General features: G+C 34.0%; 1 protein-coding gene across 6 annotated transcripts in view; it reads right to left on the minus strand.

Moving 5' to 3' along the window:
- The window catches only part of LOC306876491 (X-ray repair cross-complementing protein 5-like), a 31,097-nt gene that overhangs the window by 5,045 nt on the left and 3,104 nt on the right, over nucleotides 1-22,948 (minus strand). For 2 of the 6 annotated variants that reach the window (XM_079427706.1, XM_079427705.1), the window contains 15 exons: nucleotides 21,993-22,107; nucleotides 21,772-21,910; nucleotides 19,732-19,844; nucleotides 19,328-19,390; nucleotides 18,415-18,552; nucleotides 18,229-18,319; nucleotides 17,047-17,177; nucleotides 16,406-16,602; nucleotides 15,118-15,205; nucleotides 14,217-14,286; nucleotides 13,864-13,973; nucleotides 12,626-12,722; nucleotides 12,488-12,555; nucleotides 11,598-11,672; nucleotides 11,154-11,427 (listed from right to left, as the gene is read on the minus strand). In XM_079427706.1, coding sequence (XP_079283832.1) covers nucleotides 11,413-11,427; nucleotides 11,598-11,672; nucleotides 12,488-12,555; nucleotides 12,626-12,722; nucleotides 13,864-13,973; nucleotides 14,217-14,286; nucleotides 15,118-15,205; nucleotides 16,406-16,602; nucleotides 17,047-17,177; nucleotides 18,229-18,319; nucleotides 18,415-18,552; nucleotides 19,328-19,390; nucleotides 19,732-19,844; nucleotides 21,772-21,910; nucleotides 21,993-22,107 — 1,510 coding nt within the window. In that variant the 3' untranslated portion in view covers nucleotides 11,154-11,412. Of the gene's footprint in view, nucleotides 1-713; nucleotides 3,149-3,550; nucleotides 3,673-6,712; nucleotides 6,817-7,618; nucleotides 7,779-11,153; nucleotides 11,428-11,597; nucleotides 11,673-12,487; nucleotides 12,556-12,625; nucleotides 12,723-13,863; nucleotides 13,974-14,216; nucleotides 14,287-15,117; nucleotides 15,206-16,405; nucleotides 16,603-17,046; nucleotides 17,178-18,228; nucleotides 18,320-18,414; nucleotides 18,553-19,327; nucleotides 19,391-19,731; nucleotides 19,845-21,771; nucleotides 21,911-21,992; nucleotides 22,108-22,948 lie in introns of those variants that run through there. The other 4 variants (XM_079427704.1, XM_079427703.1, XM_079427702.1 and 1 more) reach the window with 4 other exon arrangements.

The following is a 22,948-nucleotide window of genomic DNA, read 5'->3' on the forward strand; positions in this document are numbered from 1 at the left end:
TGATATGCTATTATACTTTCTTTTCTATTTTCTATTCTAAAGTTTTAAGAATTTTGTTGTGTGTTTTTGTCAACATTATTAGTTTTTGTGTTTTTTATTAGTTTCATTTAGTTTAATTTAATTTTTAATTGTAGTTATTTTAGTACTTCAATATAAACCAAACGAAACATTCATATATCGAGTTATTTAAGAAATTCTGTAATTTAAAAAATTTAGTTTAGTCATTTTTATTATTTTGAGAAATATATCTATAAATAAGTTTTAATTTTATTTCAGTACTTAAAGTTGAACTACAGAAAATTAAAAATGTTGCCTTGGCAACTAACTGAAATAAAATATATTCATTTGTAAATTTTATTTAAAATGTATTCTATGCTTATTTTATTTCAGGTAACTAAAATGTTTTTGTTTGTTTTAGTTTTAAACAAGGATACAGTGGGGATCGAAAGTTTGGGAACCCCTTGCAGAATCTGTGAAAATGTGGATAATTTTACCAAAATAAGAGAGATCATACAAAATGCATGTTATTTTTTATTTAATACTGTCCTGAGTAAGATATTTTCCATAAAAGATGTTTACATATAGTCCACAAGACCAAAAAAATAGCTGAAATTATTAAAATAACCACATTCAAAAGTTTGTGAACCCTTGGTTCTTAATACTGTGTGTGGTTACCTGGATGATCTACGACTGTTTTTTTGTTTTGTGATGGTTGTTCATGAGTCCCTTGTTTGTTCTGAACAGTTAAACTGAGCACTGTTCTTCAGAAAAATCCTCCAGGTCCTGCAGAATCTTCAGTTTTCCAGCATCTTTTGCATATTTGAACCCTTTCCAGCAGTAACTGTATGATTTTGAGATCCACCTTTTCACGCTGAGGATGATTGAGGGACTCAAACACAACTATTAAAAAAGGTTCAAACATTCACTGATGTTCCTGAAGGAAACACGATGCATTAAATTTGAAGATCAAGGTAAATTGTACTTCATTTGTCTTCCAGGAAACATGCAAGTATCTTCTGTCGCGTCAGAAGGGCAGTACTAAATGGAAAAATATGATATTTCAACAAAATAAGAAAAATTTGGACATCTTCATCCTGTTCAAAAGTTTTCACCCCCGGCTCCTTCTGGAACATCAGTGAATGTTTGAACCTTTTTTAATTGTTGTGTTTGAGTCCCTCAACTTTTGAATGTGGTTATTTTAATAATTTCAGCTATTTTTTTTGTCTTGTGGACTATATGTAAACATCTTTTATGGAAAATATTACTTACTCAGGACAGTACTAAATAAAAAATAACATGCATTTTGTATGATCTCTCTTATTTTGGTAAAATTATCCACATTTTCACAGATTCTGCAAGGGGTTCCCAAACCTTCGCATACCACTGTAATAACCTTGCTAGAGGGCAGGGCTATTATAGTTAACTAAAACATTTTCGTAACATGAAATAAAATAAATGTTAACTGAAATAAAAATGTTATTTCAGATAGTTGCCAAGTGAACATTTCTCACTTTAATTTAGTTTAGCTTGTAGTGCTATAATAACTAACACTGAAACTTAAATAATAATCAATGAGAACTATATAGACAACAAAACTAAAACTACTCAAAATGACAAAAACACAACAAAATTACTCAAATTTGAACTAAAATGAAAAGAAAAAAGGAAATAATACAAAAGAAAAACATTTTCAAAAATACTTCAAGAAACTATAATAGTATCTCAATGATACTAAAATGACACCTTATTCTTGTTTTGGGTGAACTTTTCCTTTAAACAAACACTTGTTTTAGACAAAATTAAAAACAAATCACAAAAATATCTGAAAAGAGAACATATGCATAATCCATTGAAAAGGCGGATGGTATTTAAATGAAATGATGAATATGTTTACAGTAACGTTACTGGCGCCGCCACAGACGTCAAACGGAGCCCATGACCATTTCACTGTCCATAAATAATGAGTGACAGCTGTCAGTCATCACACAGACAGATGGACAGCAGCTCAATCAGTCGAAAAGCTTTTTCTCTGTTCCTCTCATGCCTGCTGGTAATGCATGTTTTCATATTCACAACCTTTGTGAGGATATCAGTCATCTCAAATCATATGACATGGACGTCCTGCAATCATTGCCCCCTTGAGTGCTTAAAATCAACATGAAATCCAAATTAATTCTATTTATTTTCATAATACAAATACTTCTACTGTGCACAAATAATTAGTGCACTTTATTCTAACTAAAACATGTTTGTCTTTTTAATGTTTCATCAAAATGTAATAACCTGCTCTGCCTCCGAATAAAATTTCCTTGACATTATTTATTATTTTTCATGCTAATTCTTGTATGAAACCATATATTTTCTCATAATAATGAGATGTTGTTGTTAAAACTATATATGTTCTAGTAATAACAAGTTGCCATGTCATTAAATCAACAGTTTTCTTGTTAAAACATTTACTCATAATAATGAGATATGTTATTTAAACAATATATTTTCTAGTAATATCGAGATGCTGCCATTAAACATTTTCTCGTAATAAAGAGACGTTATGTCATTAAGATATTTTTCTTTTTAAAGTAACAGATTTGAATCAAAATAAGATGTTATGTCATTAAAACAATATATTTTAGAGTAATAACAAGATGCTGTGTTGTTAAAATGACATTTTCTCGTAATATGTTGTCGTTAAACCAATATATTTATCGTTAAAAGAATATTTTTTATAATAATATCAAGTAACAAAATAATAACAAAACAAAAATGTTTTTTTAATGACAGCATCTTGTCATTTTAACAAGAGAAACGATGTTTAAACAACATAGTATTTTGTTATTATGAAAAAATATATAGTTTTAATGGCATAACATCTCGTTATTGCAACAAAATTGGAAATAATAGTATGTATGTAATGCACCAAACAGTGTTTCATGTTGACTTTAACACCAGGAGGACTGTCCCTTCAATTAATGTAAGCAAATTACAAATACAATTCTGTATTTATTATCATATTTACCATCTGTTCAACCCACAGATAAACAGCTGATCTGAATTTGAAGGTCAGACATTGTGGGTTTGATTATTAAAGGACTGGTTCACTCAACATTTGTCATCATTTACTCACCCTCATGTTATTTTCTCTCTTTTTCTGTGGAAAAAAGTTAAACAGAATGTGGAAGCTGATTTTTAAGGTTCATAAAAAGGTGATTTATAGCACAAAATACCAAAAAAGCCATAAAAGTATTAGGAAAGTCCACAGAAAATGTGCTCAAATGAGTAAAAGATGACAGAGTTGTCGTTTTGGGGTGAATTATTATTTTATGTCCCTGCTTACTTCTGCAGTTTACTTGTTTTGCCATTATATATTTCTATCAAATATATCGACTTTAACATGGTGTGCTGAGATCCATATTTTTTGTCATGTTGCCATTTCATATCTACAGAAATAAAATGAAATACATCAGCATGAAGCTTTTACTAAAATATTACTCAGAAGTGTCTGAAGTCAGATGTGATGGAGGACAGAGGACGGTTTGACCCGTCTCAGTACCTGTAGGATGTCAGATAACGCTGAGCGCTGAATAATTCAGTCCATGAAGAGCTGCCATCAGAGTTCAAACAAGTTCATCAGATCTACTCTAGATTCTGCACCTCCTTTCCAATTCCCAGCATCTTTCCAAAATAAAAGCAGACATGGGTCAGTGTCAAGGTTACTGAACTAAACTAAACTTAAACCATTCAAAAACATGTTTGTTACTTGAAATAAAACAAACATCAACTGAAATACAATGAATAAAAAAGCTAAAATAAAATACAAAATACTTATAAAAACTATTAAATATAAATATATATATATAATTCATAAACAATATACAGGTTTAATTTTGATGATTAGAGCTTACAGCTCATGAAAGTCAAAAATCCAGTATCTCAAAATATTAGAATATTTCCTAAGATCAATCAAAAAAAGGATTTGTTTAACAGAAAAGTTCAAGTTCTTTAAAGTATGTTGATTTCTGCACTCAATACTTGGTTGGGGCTCGTTTAGTACAAACTCCAGCATCAGTGAGGAGTGGTATGGAAGTGATCAGACCTGTGGCTCTGCTGAGGCACTATTGAGTCTTAAACTCATCTGGATTGTCTGGATTGTTACTATATCCCAGAACTTTCTAGAATTAGTATTGCAGGTGGCAAATTTCTGTTTGAAAAAGCCAACCTTAGCATTCCTGACCGCCTGTGTGTATCGATTTCTGACTTCCCTAAAGAGTTGCTGGTCTCTGGGGTTGTTCGATGCTAATGCCGTACGCCACAGAATATTCTTATGTTGGTTAAGGGCGGTGAGTTCTGGGGTGTACCATGGGCTGTATCTACTTTTAGTTCTGAGCCTTTTATAAGGGGCATGCTTATTTAGAACAGCTAGAAAGGCACTTTTAAAGAATGACCAAGCATCCTCAACTGTAGGAATAAGATCGATATCCTTCCAGGGTACCTGGGCTAAATCATATAAAAAGGCCTGTTCACAGAAATGTTTTAGAGAGCGTTTGTTAATGATAAGAGAGGGCCTTTTGGTTGCAGACCCATTACGGACACATGCAATTATGCAGTGATCGCTGATGTCTTGACTAAAGACACCAGAGATGTATTTAGTGGGCATATTAGTTAGGGCAATGTCTATGAGAGTGCCCTTATTTACAGATTTTCGGTTGTATCTAGTGGGTTCGTTAATGATTTGCATGAGATTAAGGGCATCAAATTTGGAAAGTAAACTGGATGAAGCATTAAGCATGTCCCAGTTTAAGTCGCCCAGAAGTAAAAACTCCATAAAGCTTGTCAAGCAGACGGAAGTATAAAGTGCTCCAAAATCTCCTGGTAGCTGCATTGAATAAAACACAATGGACCAACACCAGCAGACGTCACGACACCTCAAATCATCACTGACTGTGGAAACTTCACACTGGACTTCAAGCAACATGGATTCTGTGCCTCTCCACTCTTCCTCCAGACTCTGGGACCTTGATTTCCAAATGAAATGCAAAATTTACTTTCATCTGAAAAGAGGACTTTGGAGCACTGAGCAACAGTCCAGTTCTTTTTCTCCACAGCCCAGGTAAGATGCTGCTGACGTTGTCTCTGGTTCAGAAGTGGCTTGGTAGCTCTTTTCCTGAAGACGTCTGAGCGTGGTGACTCTTGACTCCAGCTTCAGTCCACTCCTTGTGAAGCTCTCCCAAGTGTTTGAATCAGCTTTGCTTCAAGTTCAAGTTCACTTTATTTATATAGCACATTTAAAACAGCCACGAGACTGACCAAAGTGCTTCACAAAAGATACAGCATCATAAAAGTAATTAAAACAAGCAAACAGATTAAAACAAAGAACCCAAAATAAAACAGTATCAGAAAAATTATAATAGGCAGGAATAAAACCTAATAAGCCAATGAAAACAGATGGGTTTTTAACAGAGACTTAAAAATGGTCAAGCTCGGGGCCATTCGAATTTCCACTGGCAGGTCATTCCAGAGACGAGGACCAATTACAGAGAAGGCACGGTCACCTCTACGTTTAAGTCTGGAGTGTGGTATTAAGAGAAGATTCTGGTCACCAGATCTTAAGCTTCTTGAGGGGATATACTGATGCAACAGTTCAGATAGGTAGCCGGGTGCTTGATTGTGCAAAGATTTAAAAACAAATAGTACAATTTTAAAATGTATTCTAAATTGTACTGGCAACCAATGAAGGGCCTTTAAAAGTGGAGTAGCGTGATCCCTTTTTTTCTTTTTCAAAAGAAATCTTGAGGCAGCATTTTGGATCAACTGAAGTCGGGCAATTTGGGCTTTAGAAATGCCACAGTATAACGAATTGCAATAATCAAGACGTGACGTGATAAAAGCATGCACCGCCATCTCCAAAGTCTTATCAGTGAGGAAATGTTTAATTTTTGCAAGTATACGGAGCTGACGAAAACTGGACCCAATTACTGAAGAAATTTGTTTGTCGAATTTTAATGAGTCATCCAAGATAACTCCCAGATTTCGTACCTGTGGAGACCTAAAAGCCGATAGGGATCCCAAGTCAAAATTAAATGCTTTCATATGTTCTGAAGGGCCAAAAACAATTACTTCCGTTTTCTCCTTATTTAAGGATAAACAATTTTGAGATAACCAGGATTTAACCTCACCTAAACAGGATGAAAGAGCAGTCATGGCCAGTGGATCATTTTTTCTAAAAGGTAAATAGATTTGAGTATCATCGGCATAAAAGTGAAACGATACCCCATGTTTTCTAAAGATAGATCCCAGAGGTAACATGTATAATGAAAATAGAGAGGGGGCCAAAATCGAGCCTTGCGGAAGGCCACAGGGGAGAGAAGCAGTGGAAGATAAAAATTCTCCTAACCTAACCACAAATTTCCTGTCAGATAAAAATGACTGGAACCACTTTAGAACTGTGCCAGAGAGACCCACCCAAGATTTCAATCTATTAATTAATACAGAATGGTTAATGGTGTCGAAAGCAGCTGATAGATCTAAGAGGACGAGGACCACAGAGTCACCCGTATCTTTGCTTGACAGTATTCTCAAGCTTGCGGTCATCCCTGTTGCTTGTGCACCTTTTCCTACTCTATTTATTCCTTCCAGTCAACTTTACATTTAATATGCTTTGATACAGCACTCTGTAAACAGCCACAGCTTTCAGTAATGACCTTCTGTGACTTACCCTCTTTGTGGAGGGCATCAATGTTCGTCTTCTGGATCATTGCCAAGTCAGCAGTCTTCTCCATTATTGTGGTTTCAAAGAACAAGAGATACCCGGAATTTATACTGTAGAGATGATCATTAATTGAAACTCAAATGTAAATATTCTAATATTAATAATTATTAATATATCTTATATATTGTCCCTTATCAGTGCAACATTATCACAAATTAAAAAGGATTCATGCCAATATTGTCCATAACCTCACTTTTCTAGGGCGTTTCCAAACTTTTGGAGGGCAGTGTGTGTTTATATATATATATATTTATTATATTGCTGTTTAAAATTACAAGCAGATATTAGTCAATGTCAAGGTTATTATACTAAAACTTAAAAAAAACAACAACTTTTTTTTATATACTAATACTTTTTGTTACTTGAAATAAAATAAACATTAACTGATTAATTTCCTTTAGTTTATCTTGATGTACTAAAATAACATCGACTAAAAATACAGACATTCAAAAAAAAACCTACTAAAATAAAATCTCAATTAAATTAATTAAAAACTTTAACATTGTAAAATGAAAACAGAAAATATATTTTGAAAAACTTTGTTTCATTGGTAGGCTACATTATGATCATTTACTTCTAATTTAGGTTTGCACTTTTTGTATACATTTCATATTTTTACATATACTGTATAAAAAAAGTGTAAATGTATGTGTAAATGTTTAAAATGAATGCAAGTGCAAAACTCTTTTTTCTGATTGTGGATATCACTCGAGGATTATGGGTAGACTTGTGGCATCTACAGAAGCATATATCATCATCACTCAAGAACCTCATGGTACGTCTATCTTGAAAGCATTACACATTACTTTTAATAATCAAAGTCTCTCTGGAAAACAATGAATGGGGTTTTACCTGGGTAACAGAAGTACTGACACACAGATCTGAAATACACAGTGATCAGAAAAGCATGAAATTCATTCCTCTTGTCTGTCCGTCTCCTTTTATCTTCTCTCTCGCTATAGAGCTGGAAAGGGAAAGCTAGTCGGATTGCTGCCCGGATCCTGTTTGAAGTCTGAAATTACAGGTTGCTGCAGTTTTTCAATCTGGAAACATCAGAATGGAGCGTCAGACATGAGTGCTTTGAGCTCTGACACCCGTAACACACAGAAACCATTACAGTCAGGTTCACCGTCTGAAAACATCACAGATCGGCAGGATTGCTGTATCATCATTATATATTACTGCATAATGATGACACTAAACTGTATTAGTGATTTTGTCAGACCGATTTTTTTATTTTTATTATTTACTGTATTTCACTCCACATTCTCACAAAATCATTTGCACTCAAATGTAACAAGTGGCATAAGTATTTGGTTGTTTATTTTGACACCGGTTTGAACATCATGTTAGGAACTTTATTCAGGCATGTTTTTATCAAGAAATATTTCCAAGGTGAGACACTTTTATGTTTTAAAGACACAGTGAAGCTTATTCATGCTTTTATTACGTCTCATCTTGATTGCAATACACACACACACACACACACACACACACGTTGGTTTTTGTGGTTTATGGGGACTCTCCATAGGCGTAATGGTTTTTATACTGAACAAACTGTGTGTGCTATTGCCCTACACCAACCCTACACCTAAACTTAGCCCTCACAGGAGACTTTGTGCATTTTTAGATTTTCAAAAAAACACCATTTAGTATGTTTTTTAAGCCTTTTGAATTACGGGGACATAGGCAGTGTCCTCATAAACCACCTTCATATTGTAATACCTCTGTCATACCCATGTCATTATACACAGTTGTGTCCTCATAAACCACATAAACATGCACACACACACACATTATGACAAAAAATAAATGGTCAATTATTCCCTTGAAATTTGATCTTGTAATTGTGATTATTAATTATGATTATCAAAATTTACGTTAATACATTTTGTTCTTCCACAGTTCTTCTGGATTTAGTCTGTCTCAGTTTCTTCATGTCCTTCCAGACAGACTTTATCTCTAATTAGTTTTTTTTCTTCTTTACTCATCTGATGATTACCCACATCAGCAATGCAAATCTGATTAGATGTGGTTCTCGACCTGAAAAGTTTCTGCTCCAGATATCTACATTGAGGTTTAGCTTACCTGTCGGGAAGAAACTCCACAAGTTCGTCGTATCGATTGAAACCCAAACATTCCATCAATATTCCTCCATCTTATAAAAGCACCACCAAGTTTATCCTGTCTGTCTCTGTGTATTTTGGCAAGTCTTCTGATTTGGGTTGCACTTCTGTAACGGAATCTGAATTGGTTTTTCAGTTAAATATCCTCTGGCACAACTGCTCCAGTAGCCACGCCCCCAAAAGAGATTTTGAACTAGTATAACAAAAATGTTTCTGGAAAAAATTGCCTACCCGAGCTTTAACTTCCCATTTCCTGTGTGAGTGAAAAAAATCAATTCATTACGCTGCGATCAGTGCTGAGGATGTTTTACACGGTGACCTTTTGTTTAACAACCATCACGCTTTTCCAGTCAATGACTGACTGCAGAATCACTTTAAAAAGGTGAATCATGATTACTGCAAATCACTCAAAGCACATAATGACTGAATCCTTAATGAGTGCATGTGAGATGAGTACACATTAAATTATAATTTTTTTGCATTGTGACAATGAAGCACATTTGCCTCACAATTCATTAACATAATACTAAATGCATAAATGTAAATGTGCTTTTTTTTTACATTTACATTTAATACATTTAAAATAAAATATAACTTTTTTGTAAATTGTTGTATTGTAAATTATTGTATATATAAAAAAAAAATTCACTCTGGACATGATGGTAAAATAACAGTTTTTGCATTAAATATAAATTCTTAATGGTTTTAAAATTATTAGTAAATAATAAATATATATAAATGTACTGCAAATGTATTACACTAATGAAAAATCACTATTAATGGGAATAACACACACACTCTCACACACACACACACACACACACACGATGTGACAGCAATGAAAATCATAGGTTTGCATTAAAAATAAATAAATCTTAACGATTATATAGAAACTATCACCACATAATAAAGAAAAATATATTACTTATTATTAAAAATCTAAATGGTTCTAAAAATGAATAAAAATTTGTAATGCAAATATATTACAGTAATAAAAATGACCATTTAGAATAATTGAATTACAAAAAAAAAAAAAAAAAAAACATTTCGCAATACAAATAAACTCATGAATCTAAAAAAAACTATCACTATATAAGGAATAAAAATATACTACTTTATAATTTTATCTTTTGATTTTGCTGTGAAATGCGACCTGGTGATTCACCTCATCACTGTTCTCAATCATCAGTATTATCATTCGGTCTCATTTATTTGGACCCTACACGTCTCGTATCTTCATAACAGTTGTTTGAAGCAGGTTTATGGAGCTGCTCGACCCAGGAGACAGCGGCGTGAAACTGCAGCGTGTGCGTTTTCAGAGATCCGGGGGAGGACTGAGACGCTCACATGCTCTCAGCAAACTGAGATCATCAGCCCCCAAAGACACGCCACAATTTATCAAACCCTCAACGGCTGGCGGGCATGGTTTCTGAGCATGGATTATGAACGTGAGCGTATCAAACGTCCTGACAGATCCCTCCCAGCTGATTAATGATGGCACGTCCGACTCATTTCCGCAAATCCGTTCTTTCAAACTGTTTGCTTCAATGAGCTGGACGGAAAAGTCATCGGCATGGCATATTAAATGCTCTAAAAATAATAATGCTAAATGTAGGCAATTATAATTCACATTCTGATCTGCTGCTCTAATAGGGATCCTGGATTACAGTAATAAAAAATTACCACTGGGAATAATAGGAATTTAAAAAAAGCTCTTGATGTGTGACAATAATAAAAATCTTTTTTTTCCATTAAAAAAAAAATCTCAGTGTTTCTAAAAAAAATGTATATGATAAACAAATTAAATAAATATAAATGTATTGTAACTATTACAAGAATGAAAATCACCACTGGGAATAATAGGAATTACCAAAAACATTCTTGAGAAAAATCATATTCATAGCTTTTGCACTAAAATGAATTCAAAATGGTTCTAAAAATAAAGGTTCTAAAAATATTAGGATCTAATAAACAGATATATAAATCTAATGCAAATGTACTGCATTAATAATATATATATATTTTTTTTTTGCACTGAAAAAAAAAAAAAAAATTCTAAATAAAATTTGTGTAATAAACAAACATATAAATATAATATAGATGTATTACAGTAATGAAAATAACCATTTGAAATAATAGTAAATACTAAAAAATAAAATAAAAACTCTGGGATCCTGGATACCCAGGAGGATGTTCAATTAATTTTGTAGTACAGTAGGTTAATGTGATCCCCTCCCCTCAGGACTAAATGGAACTGTAATCAAGAATTTAGTTTTATTTTATTTGATCTTTTATTTGAGTTTCTGTATAAAGTACATGGACATTTATTTTCCTTTAGAAAATCCAACAAAGACAGACAATCAAAGTCGAGCAACGTAATCATGCCAAGTACAAAAGAATCTGATTTAGAGAAGCACTTAAACTTTTTTGGAGATTTGTGTTTCGTTAATAAACATAAGAAATGGCCCCTAATGCAGAGTTGCATGCGCTGGATGGACGCAGGTGTTGAAGACAACCGCTTTACATCATGTCCAGCTGCATCAAAAAACATCAGTCAACAACTTAACATGTTTCCAAAAGTAAAGGTCTTAAATCTCTACTAAAGTATAAAGGATTTAATATACTTTCAGACCATAATTACACTCACAAATATAATAAATGATGTGCTTGTCATTGAAACAACCAAACAAGCATGAAACACTCACCAGATCATCCACATCTCCAGTGTCCTCCTGCGCTGGAGCCGCCTGCACTTCCTCTTTTCGCTCAAATGCCAGGAACTAAACCAGCAAACGCAGGGTTAAACGACCATAATAACACTCACACTTAACCAACAACCTCGACATGTAAAACAGATGTCAAATCAAACACTTAAAAAAAAAAAAAAAAAAAAGATTGGCAACGTATTCACTCTCTGGCCATCCAAGATATAGATGAGTTTGTTTCTTCATAGGAACAGATTTGGAGAAATGTAGCATTGCATCACTGTCTCAACAATGGATGCTCTGCAGTGAATGGGTGCCGTCAGAATGAGTCCAAACAGCTGATAAAAACATCACAATAATCCACAAGTAATCCACACCACTTCAGTCCATCAGTTAACATCTGGAGAAGACAAAAGCTGTGTGCTTGTAAGAAACAAATCCATCATTAGGACATTTCTAACTTCTGTCCATAATCCATAATAACGCTTCATCCAGTGAAAAAGTCCTTCTTCTGTTGTCTCTCACATCAAAATCCAGCCACATATTTGTTTAGAGCTGTTTTGGACTGTGCAAATTTCTCTCCTAAACCAGACGAGACAACTTTCTCACTGGAGGAAGAGTTATGGACTCTCATTTTGGTCAGAAGTTTCACTCTCATTCTGACGGCACCCATTCACTGCAGAGCAAGTGATGTAATGCTACATTTCTCAAAATCTGATGAAGAAATAAATTCAAACTCAAACTATACATCTTGGATGACCTGAGGGACATTCTCAGCAAATTTTCATTTTTCAGTTAACTATTCCTTTAATTAGTTAAATTAAAATTAAAATATTTCACATGAACTTCTTAAAACTTGTAAGCTGTAGGCTATAGAAGGCTGTAAGTACCTGGTTTGCGTCTTGTTTGGAAACGGTGCTTCCGTCGACTTCATCTTTGCTAATCAGCGTCAGAGCATCTGAAAACAAAAGTGCATGTTGAAGGCATGAAGTCTTCAGCTCAACATGAGCAGAAGGCCTATTCTTTACCTTGAACGAGCAGATCCCAGAACTCCTGAAGATTCCTGTCAGGAACGCTCCTCTTCAGGGACTGCAAGTAGCTGTTGAACAGCTCTGCGTTTCCGCTCTGATGGAGTAAATGTAAGAAGTGTAAATCCATCAGTTCTCTGAGCTCATACTATTATAAAAATCAACACTTAAAAAAAACTGATATCATGCCGTGTACATGCAACATCTGTTGCAAAAACCGTGTCACATGCAGGACCCATTTACACCTGTCTCAGGTGGTCAGATTACAAGTGGTCAGGTGTAAATGGGGTCCAAACATTTTGATAAAAAAAAGAAACTGTATTTGACTATAATACAGATTTCAAGCATTTAAGCAGAAACAGAATAGTGAAATGTTTTCATGATCAAATAGTAACCACTGCTGTTATTAACTAAAATTAATGTTTCTATAATTTATATGTAAACATAAAACTTAAACAATTTAATGACATTTTTTACTAAAATAAGCTGAAATACTATAATGAATATATATATATATATATATATATATATTTTATTTTTAATAATGTATATATATATATATATATATATATATATATATATATAATACACATTAACATTTAATTCAATTTAATGTTTATATTTAATAATTAAAAATATAATAACATTTCTATCATTTATATGTAAACTTAAAACTTACAAAATTAAATGCAAATTAAAAATGTTAAACTAAAATTAATATTAATATATAAAACAAAAAAAATGAAAGCTACATATAAATAATAATAAATTATGTTAAAATGACAAAATACAGAAAAAAGTATATAAAATGACTTACATAAAAAACCTGAAATTAAAATATAAACATTTTAATCTTTAATTTTAATAAGTTGTGTAAACAACTGATTTGAAAAGAGTCTAATGTTGACATGTTGCTATGCTAATGAGACTTTAATAAGAATTAAAAATACATATTCTCAGCATTTCTTTTGACTTGTTCACAAACTTGGTTCTTTTATTTTTCAATTATTATGAGTTTGCCTTTGCAAATGTGATTACTCCTCAAAAACTGGTCCAAAATCAGGAAAGCACTAAAATCCTGTCTAGGTAGGCAGCTTGCTATGCTTTGGACCGGAGCCTCAGATCGTCTGAAATGAATCCCAACATCCTCCGGCAGCGTGTTTTTCCTAGCGACCCGCAAAAACTACTGATGCTGAAGTGATCCCTGATTGGATGCGGAGGTGTAATTGAGAGCTCACCGATACGGACTGATCCCTGAAGGCCTGGATACAGGCGATGCTCTTCATGTAGAACTCCGGGCTCCTGTTGCCCAGCAACTGCTCAATCCTGTGGGTCAGCTGCTGGCACGCTGTCAAGGTTACAAAACAATGATTATCAAAGCCACCGCGCTAACAACAAAACCTGCAGCTGACATTCAGAAACAACACGAGCCGTTTAACGCAGTGTCTCAGAGACTGCTTTCAATCTTCAGCAAGGCCTTGCAGACATGCCAGGAATGGTAATAGCACATTTACATTATAGCATGTTTAATAGCTGACAATTCTGTGAAGGTTGAGGAGTGAGAGTGTCAAACTGAACAATCAAATCTCACCCTGATCGAAAGAAACGGTCTTCTGTCGAATCAACGCGCAGAAATCTCGGACTGGATGGACGCTGCCAACCTGAAAAAGAGAGCATCTGTTAAAGTGCGATACTTCATACGGTACTGAAGTCAGCGTTAATGCACGTTCCTGGTCTTACTGTGCTCATCTTACTGTAAATAACTCTGAAACTACTTTTTCTGCTAATGCATGATGGAAAAAGCAAGTTCTGCCCTACATGTTCTTCCATTTAATAAATCCTTTTCACTCTGAAATACATCATGTTGTGTACAAAATGGATTCTGAAAGGCATTTTACATTGACTTTAAGACTTAATTGTTTTATACATTTTAAGGGAAAGCATTAAAAAAAATATCAGTATAATAAAAGCATACAGTACACTACCATTCAAAAGTTTGGAATATTTTATGCTCAACAAGGCTGCATTTATTTGATTAAAAATACAGTAAAAAGAGTGAAATATTATTACAATTCAAATAAACAGTTTTCTATGTGAATATATTTTAAAATGTAATTTATCAGAAATCATTCTAATATTCTGATTTGCTGCTCAAGAAACATTTCTGATTATTATCAATGTTGAAAACAGTTGTGCTGCTTCATATTTTTGTGGAAACCGTGATATATTTGATTTTTCAGGATTCTTGGATGAATAGAAAGTTCAAAAGAACAGCATTTATTTGAAATAGAAATCATTTGTAATATTATCAATATCTTTACTGACACTTCTGATCAATTTAATGTAGTCTTGCTGAATAATTGTATTAACTTCATTCAAAATGACTCCAAACCTTTGAACAACATTGTATATAAATATAAACTTCTAATATTTAGTCATTTTAATCTGAGTAATGTAGATTACTGAACAGATTTCAGACATGAGAGTCTCACCGATGTGATGTTTCCTTCAGCAATCTCGGCCAGGTTAAACTCTATCTCTTCATCCACTTTGACTTTCTTCGCATCTGGTTGATCAGCACTGAAGAAGACACACAGATCAACAACAATTAATACTAACTCATTTCAAATTAATGCCATCAATGACACTGAAAACACACACACAGTGGGCGGGGATGCTTACATCTTTTATTACACGCCCCTCTGGTAGACTTCATTCGGATTGGTCAATCACAAAATAAACCCCGCCCATATGGTTTTGCATTACTGTGCGTTTCTTCAGGTTTAAAACTTTTTAAGACCTTTTTTAAGACCAAAAAGAACATTTAAGAAATAAATGGAAGGGGACAAAGAAATTAAAAAATTAAGTGAGTTTATCTTTAAAACAAATATCTGCCAATAGGGTCAGAAGAAAAAAAAAGTAGATTTTCTCACTCTACTGGCAGATTTCTGTTAGTTTTAAGCATAAATACACTTAATTTTGCAACATTTCTCAGAAAACAAGACTTTATATTCATCTTCATATCGCATCTCAAGTAAACGTGTCTTGATTTAAGGATTTTAGATATTTTTACTGGAAAACAACAAAAATACAGAGCTAGATACTGATTTCTTTTGCAATTCATGCAACATTTAATGGCATGACTTTATCAATTTAAGACTTTCTGTTCTGATTTAAGACCTTTTTGAGGCCTTAATTAGAGGAAGAGCAAATTAGGACCTTTTTAAGACCTTAATGAAAAACAGAAAAACAGCTGTACAAATATGTGACGCTGGACCACAAAACCAGTCATAAGGCTAAGTTTACACCTCATCTGAAAGCTGATTAAATAAGTTTTCCATTGATGTGTGATTTGTTAGGATAGGACAATATTTGGCCTTTTGAAAATCTGGAACCTAAGGGAGCAAAAAAATCTAAATATTGAGAAAAATCACCTTTAAAGTTGTCCAGATGAAGTTCTTAGCAATGCATATTACTAATCAAAAATGAAGTTTTGATATATTTACAGTAGGAAATTAACAAAATGTCTTCATGGAACATGATCTTTACTTATTATCCTAATGATTTTTGGCATAAAAAATAAATCGATAATTTTGACCCATACAATGTATCTTTGGCTATTGCTACAAATATACCTGTGCTACTTAAGACTGCTTTTGTGCTCCAGGGTCACATATGTCTACCACAACCTCTACCAGTTGACACGTATATGCTGGAAGTCATGTAGCACGTCTCATCGATTTCAACCACAGCTTCAGTGTTGATTTGCTCCATTCTCACCTGCTGCCGAAAACGTCTGCGCTCGTCTTCTGCTCTTTCTTTTTCACCACCACTTTCAGTGGGAACTTGGTCTTGACGTCCTGCAGAGGGGCCTGGCAGCGGGCGGACACGGCCTGGGGCCGCTCTAGAGACCTCTTCAGCCGCGGCTCTACGGGCGGCAGGGGATCATCAGGATTCACACCGCGGTGATGCAAGCACTGAGGACACGAGCCAAGAAAAGATCAATGAGACCCACTGCAGAGACAGCACGGATTTCACAGCCAATGTCACACACCTGAATCACTGTGCTACTGAAGGACAATAAGAGAGGGGTGTGAGGGTGAATAAACACTAGGGCTCAGTTTATGTAAAGTTTGGGGTCAAAAGGATGCATTAATTTAATCACAAATGACAGCAAAGACATTTTTAATGTTACTATAGATTCCTACAGAAAACTCGTTCTATTCAAAGAATCAATTTTCCACAAAAATATGAAGCAGAACGACTGTTTTCAACATTGATAATAATCAGAAATGTTTCTTGAACAGCAAGTCGGTTTGGATGCAAGCATCAGCTAAATGCATAAATGCAAATGCATCTGACTATTATGACAGTATCAAATATTGTCAGGCTGTAAGGTCCACCACCCCGTCCCATCGTGCCTGGAAAAGTCTCTGGAACTGTGGGTTTGGAATGTGGTTGGCTTTGAAGATGTCCACGCTCTCTCCATCCTCATCCTTTTCCACCAGCATCATAGAGTCGATCAGCGCGTCCACGGCTGACAGCTGAGACTCTGAACAGAGACATTCACACAAACAACATCAATATTCATCTCCTTTCGTCTGGATGTGCCTCAGAAGGGAAGCAGGGTTTCTGCAAGTTTTATGATGGTAAATTCAAGACTTCAAGACTTTTTAAAGAAAATTTAAGGAGTAAACTGAAGGGAACACAATAGGCCAATATGTTCTCTAAATGTAAATGTCTAAGTAGATACACAATAAGTTGAATAAGCAGCACTTACAACTTCTAACCGACTTTTTACCAAAACATAGCTCAACATGGGGTGGTGATGGCGCAGTGGATAAGACACATGCCTTTGGTGTGAGAGACCCGGGTTCGAATCCACTGTGAAACACCAATGTGTCCCTGAGCAAGACACTTAACCCCTAGTTGCTCCAGAGGCGTGCGACCTCTGACATATATAGCAATTGTAAGTTGCTTTGGATAAAAGCGTCAGCTAAATGAATAAATGTAAATGTAACTAGAATATGGAGATAACTTTTACCATAGCTCATGATCAATCTTGCACAAAACTGATGCTCTTCCTCAGTATTTTTGTCTTGTTTCCCAGTGCATGTCTAAACATTTTTAAAATGCAAAAGACATGCAATTACAACACACGATGAGAATTTTATCAAAAGGAAGTGAATTTATGTTAAAAAAAGCAAAAAGATCTGCCAATGGGCCCACTGACAGATATTTGTTCTTGTTTCAACTATAAACTCACTTAAATTTGTTAAATTTCTCAAGACTTCATATCTTTATTTTGCATCTCAAGTAAATTTACGGATGTTGATATATTTGCATTGGAAAACAAGACAAAAATACTGACAAACATATAAAATTTAATGCAATGCATGCAACATTTAATACTATGACTGAATTATGACTTGCAAGACTTTTTAAGACTTGCAGAAACCCTGAGAGGACCAAAGAAATTGCTGATGCACTGTAATGCTGCAGAATTCAATGAAATAAAGTCAAAATTGCAATACAGGCAAGCTGTATACACATCTGATAGAAACTGGCTGCTGTATTGTGGGTCTTTTTATCTGAGGGCACACCTGCAGGTGTGAACTTCTTGTTGTTTTCCAACATTGGGAATGTGAACTGTCGGAGATCCTCCATAAACGGCAGCTTGACGTATAGCAGACACTGAGGATAAGAGACATGAGGAATGAGTCTGGTGTGCAACATACTGAAGATAAATCATTTATAGTGTGCTTTCTGTTTGATATGAATCCACATACTTCATATTTATCCTTTGTGCAAGGAAAAGCGGCGCCCACTTGAGGGTTGCTGCGACGGTCATAAGCATAGCGTACAATCGCTGCCATCTTTAGACTGTCGAGGGCACGAATCAGAGCGGACAGTGCCACTGCTGCATGCTGCATACATACAATAAACACAATTATCTTAATACAAAAGGTTTACACTAACATTCAAAAGTTTTAGATCAGTTCATTAATACAATAAGGATGCTCAAAAGTGACAGTAAAGACTTTTATAATATTACCAAAGATTTCTAATTCAAATAAAGGTTGTTCTTTTGAATTCTCTATTCATCAAAAAATCCTGAAAAATAAGTTTCCACAAAAATATTGTGCAGCACAACTGTTTTCAGCATTGATAATAATCAGAAATGTTTGTTGAGCAGTAAATCAGTATATTAGAATGATTTCTGAAGGATCATGTGACACTGAAGACTGGAGTAATGATGCTGAAAATACAGCTTTGATCACAGAAATAAATTACATTTTAAAATATATTGACAAAGATATTTAAAAAATTGTAATAATATTTTTTTTAACAAATAAATGCAGCCTCGGTGAGCAAAAGAGACTTTTGTCAAAAACATTAAAAATCATAGCAACGCCAAACTTTTGAACAATATTGTAATTAAAACACTAAATATACTATCAACATGATAATTTGCGTGATAAATGGACATGAATATTAGAACGTCATATTTGATTAGTTACCGATAAATATTCTAATTTCACACTATTTTACTTTTTCAAAACCCTAAAAATATGTTAATTTCCAGGTAATGTGTCCTCTGACGTTTTGTCATACCGCATGTATTGAAGCATCGCAATTACTAACAATTATTAAATTTACAGTATAATTTCACACTGAACACAAAAGCTTTGTAAAACTCACCTCATCATCTCTGGGTGCAAAAACTTTGACAACTTGGTCTCCCATAAACTGATGACGACGAATCTGCATCAAACAAACAAACAACTGTCACTGTACACTATTGAGGGTAAAAAACAAGGCAAGAGACTTTGTAGTCAAGTTAGACTTTGTAGACTTTTACAGTACAAAATGCTTAAATTAAGATTATTTGATTTTGGAGTATGTGCTGAAATAATAATAATCAGTAGCTTCCTATTTTCGGGGTTCTTGCACGCTTTTCAAGTATAGAGATTTGTAGAAGCCAATTCATAATGATTGCACTCACAAAGCTGAATATAACTGTAGTCACTATAGAAAGTACAGTTTGACCCTATGATAAAATGCACTCATTTGAAAAGAGCGCCGTCTACTGGAGAGCATCTTACCAGCTCCTGTTTAGTGAAGCCAAGCACAGAAAAACACTTCCCATCAGACTTATATTTCATCTGGTCCTCGTCCACCTTAGAAAATGGCACAATGTCGCTCCCGTAACGGAAACCTGTAAGAAACAGAACAGCCTTGTTTCTCAAAGTCTCATTTATTTCCATAGCAATACAGATCGAGTTAAAACAGCTTCACAAAAACCCCACAAAAACAGCAGTTAATGTTGCAGAATTCATCAAGAATAAACAAAATAAATTTTTTAGCTCTAAAGCACCTCTACAGAAGACAACAGTGTCATTATTCAGCTCATTTTAGTTTCAGCATTTCTGCAAGTTTCAAAGAGGTAAATTTAAGACTTTTTAAGACCAACTAAAGAAATTTTAAGGACTAAATGGAAGGGATCTCTTAATATAAATGTCTAGGGAACACTTTAAAGTTTGAAAATACAACTTCCAACCTCGCTTTCTGTGAAACTGATCAAAATGAAGTTAGTTTATGATTGTATATTCCTGTAGCTCAAATAGTAGAGAATGGTGCTAGCAACGCCAAGGTCATGGGTTCGATTCCCAGGGAAAGCAAGAGCTGATAAAAATGTAAAAACTGTAACTTGAATGCAATGTAAGTCGCTTTGGAAAAAAGCGTCTGCTAAATGCATAAATGTAAATGTATATGCCAATGGGCTCGGACAAAATAAAAATAATAGATTTTCATTCCCTATTGAAAGATATTTGTTCTTGCTTTAAGCAAAAGTGATTTTGTTCGATTTCTCAGAAAACAAGACTTTATATCTTCATTTTGCAACGTAATATTTCCCTGCAACATTTATTGCCATAACTTTATAAATTTAAGACCTGTTTAGAGCCATTTTAAGACAAATTTTGGTCCCATCTGATAGTGTCAGTGCAGTTAAACTGATAATATTACTCAGTGTTTCCAACAGGTCTTTGTGAGACTTGTGGCGGCAGGTGACATATTAATTAGCATATTAATGATGTCATTGCGTCGGGTTTGCATTCAGACAAGTTCTGGCACTTCAGATCTGTTCTACTCTCTAAACAGTCACATACTTTAATACAAATGAATGCCCAATAATGCTGTTCTCATTTACATATTTCCTGTTGTCATACATAAATTAAATCCTGATTTATAACCGCAACATCGTCTGATAAAATCAACATACATCTACACTAAAGAGTGACTGTATGCAGTGGTGTTGGCTGCCAGCGTCTGAGTAACAAACTACAGTCAAACCAGCATTTATTCAGACACCGTCAACATTTCTCACATTATCACAGTTTATTCGCTATAGTTTAGAAAACGGTAATAAAATATGACAAGAACTCAAGAGTTAAACTGCATCAGAACAAATTGATCTTGATAATGTCAGATAACTTTGATAGAAAGGTATGTAATGAATTAGATTGAATAGCATTTAATTACACAATCAGATAATACCAATTTAGCTCAACCTATTACCAAGCAATGCTTCATTTTGTTCAGTCTGTGGTGGAAAAAGGTCGCATTAGCAATTAAAGAAAAAACACTTAAGCAAAACATGCTCAGGTCAAAGTGTCTGAATAATTTTTGGTCCCAAATATTTATCAATTTTACTGGTAGTCCACTGTATGAAGAATTTTTGGGTATAATATGTCACACTTTACTTTATTTTGCTATCCTCACTTACATAAATATACTATAGTGTCCTGCACCCACTAGCAAAAATATTTTTGAAATCATATCTGGTGTCTGAATAATTTTTGGTTTTGGTTTCGCCGGGAAAGTCAGACCTCTTCCAACTGAACGATATCTGAGGTTTATCCAAAAAAGTCTCTAGGTTTGTCAAGCATGTACCTTTTATGGAAAAAAGGACCGCCACAAATAAATATATGGGAAAAACTGTTACTGAATATTAATTGTCTTTTTAAACAGGTAAACAACCACAACTATGCTCACAAAACAACTGATGTGGCCAAAATGTGATATTGCTACAAATGACTGCAAAAATCACAGTGAATGTGACATTTTCAATCTTTGTTCTGCACCTTGGATAGTGTCGTCTTTCTGTACTTCAGTTTCATTATCATCGTTCAGGCAGTAAACCGTTTCTCTCTTGACGTCGTCTCTCTTGTGACTCTGAGCATCTACTATGGCCCAGGACTTCTTCACCTTCTCCTCCGTCACCTTACGAGAACCAACACAACATCAGACCAAATCACAGCAGAAAACATCAAGCCGTTTCGATCATAATCTATCAGGAACTCACAGCTTTGTATCCGACGATGCGGATGGTCAGGGAGCTGCCGATGGTCAGCTGACAGGGCCAAGCCATCGGCCTCCTGTCGATGCGCTTGAAGATGGACAGCTTCTCCAGAGCATCACTGCAACAAACATCAACACAGTCACTTCATGACCAATGACCAGGATTTCATTTGTACTGTATACCAAGTAGCAGATATAAGCATTAATAGATCTAAGCAATTATCATTAGAGTACAAATTCAATTCAAAAAAGACATGTAACACTGAAGACTGGAGTAATGATGCTGAAAATTCAGCTTTGCATCACAGGAATAAATTACATTTGACAATATATTCACATAGAAAAGAGTTATTTTAAACAGTATATTTTATATATTTAATTAAAAATTATTTATATACATGCATACAAATCTATTTTATTTTACATACATATATATATATATATATATATATATATATATATATATATATATATATATATATATATATATATATATATATATACACATACACATACACTAAATAATAAAATATATTTTATAATGTGTATCAGGGCCTGTGGACCGTGATAACATTTGATTTGGGCTGCCATTTCACAAGAGGAAGGGGAAAAAAACCCCAAAAAACATGCAACTAAAGAATATCTTCATTTATAATTTATATTTTTTTTTTATTATATTTGCACTGAAATGTAAAAAACAATATAAGTGAAATTATCAATAATTTACATTTTTCAAAAGATTATTATTATTATTATTATTTTAATTATTTAAAATTTTTTTTAATTTAATACATTTTATATTATAGTTGGATCTATAATATAGTTGGATGTAACTTTTGGCCCATGGCCCTCAGTCAAGTTTGATTCTTGGCTCTTCGTATTAAAAATTATGGGCAGCTCTGACATAGATAAAGAAATTGTGCACTAACTATATTTTCCTCGTACTGATATGAATTTATA

This window comes from Barbus barbus (assembly GCF_936440315.1).
Source record: "Barbus barbus genome assembly, chromosome: 10".
NCBI classification, from domain to species: Eukaryota; Metazoa; Chordata; class Actinopteri; order Cypriniformes; family Cyprinidae; genus Barbus; species Barbus barbus.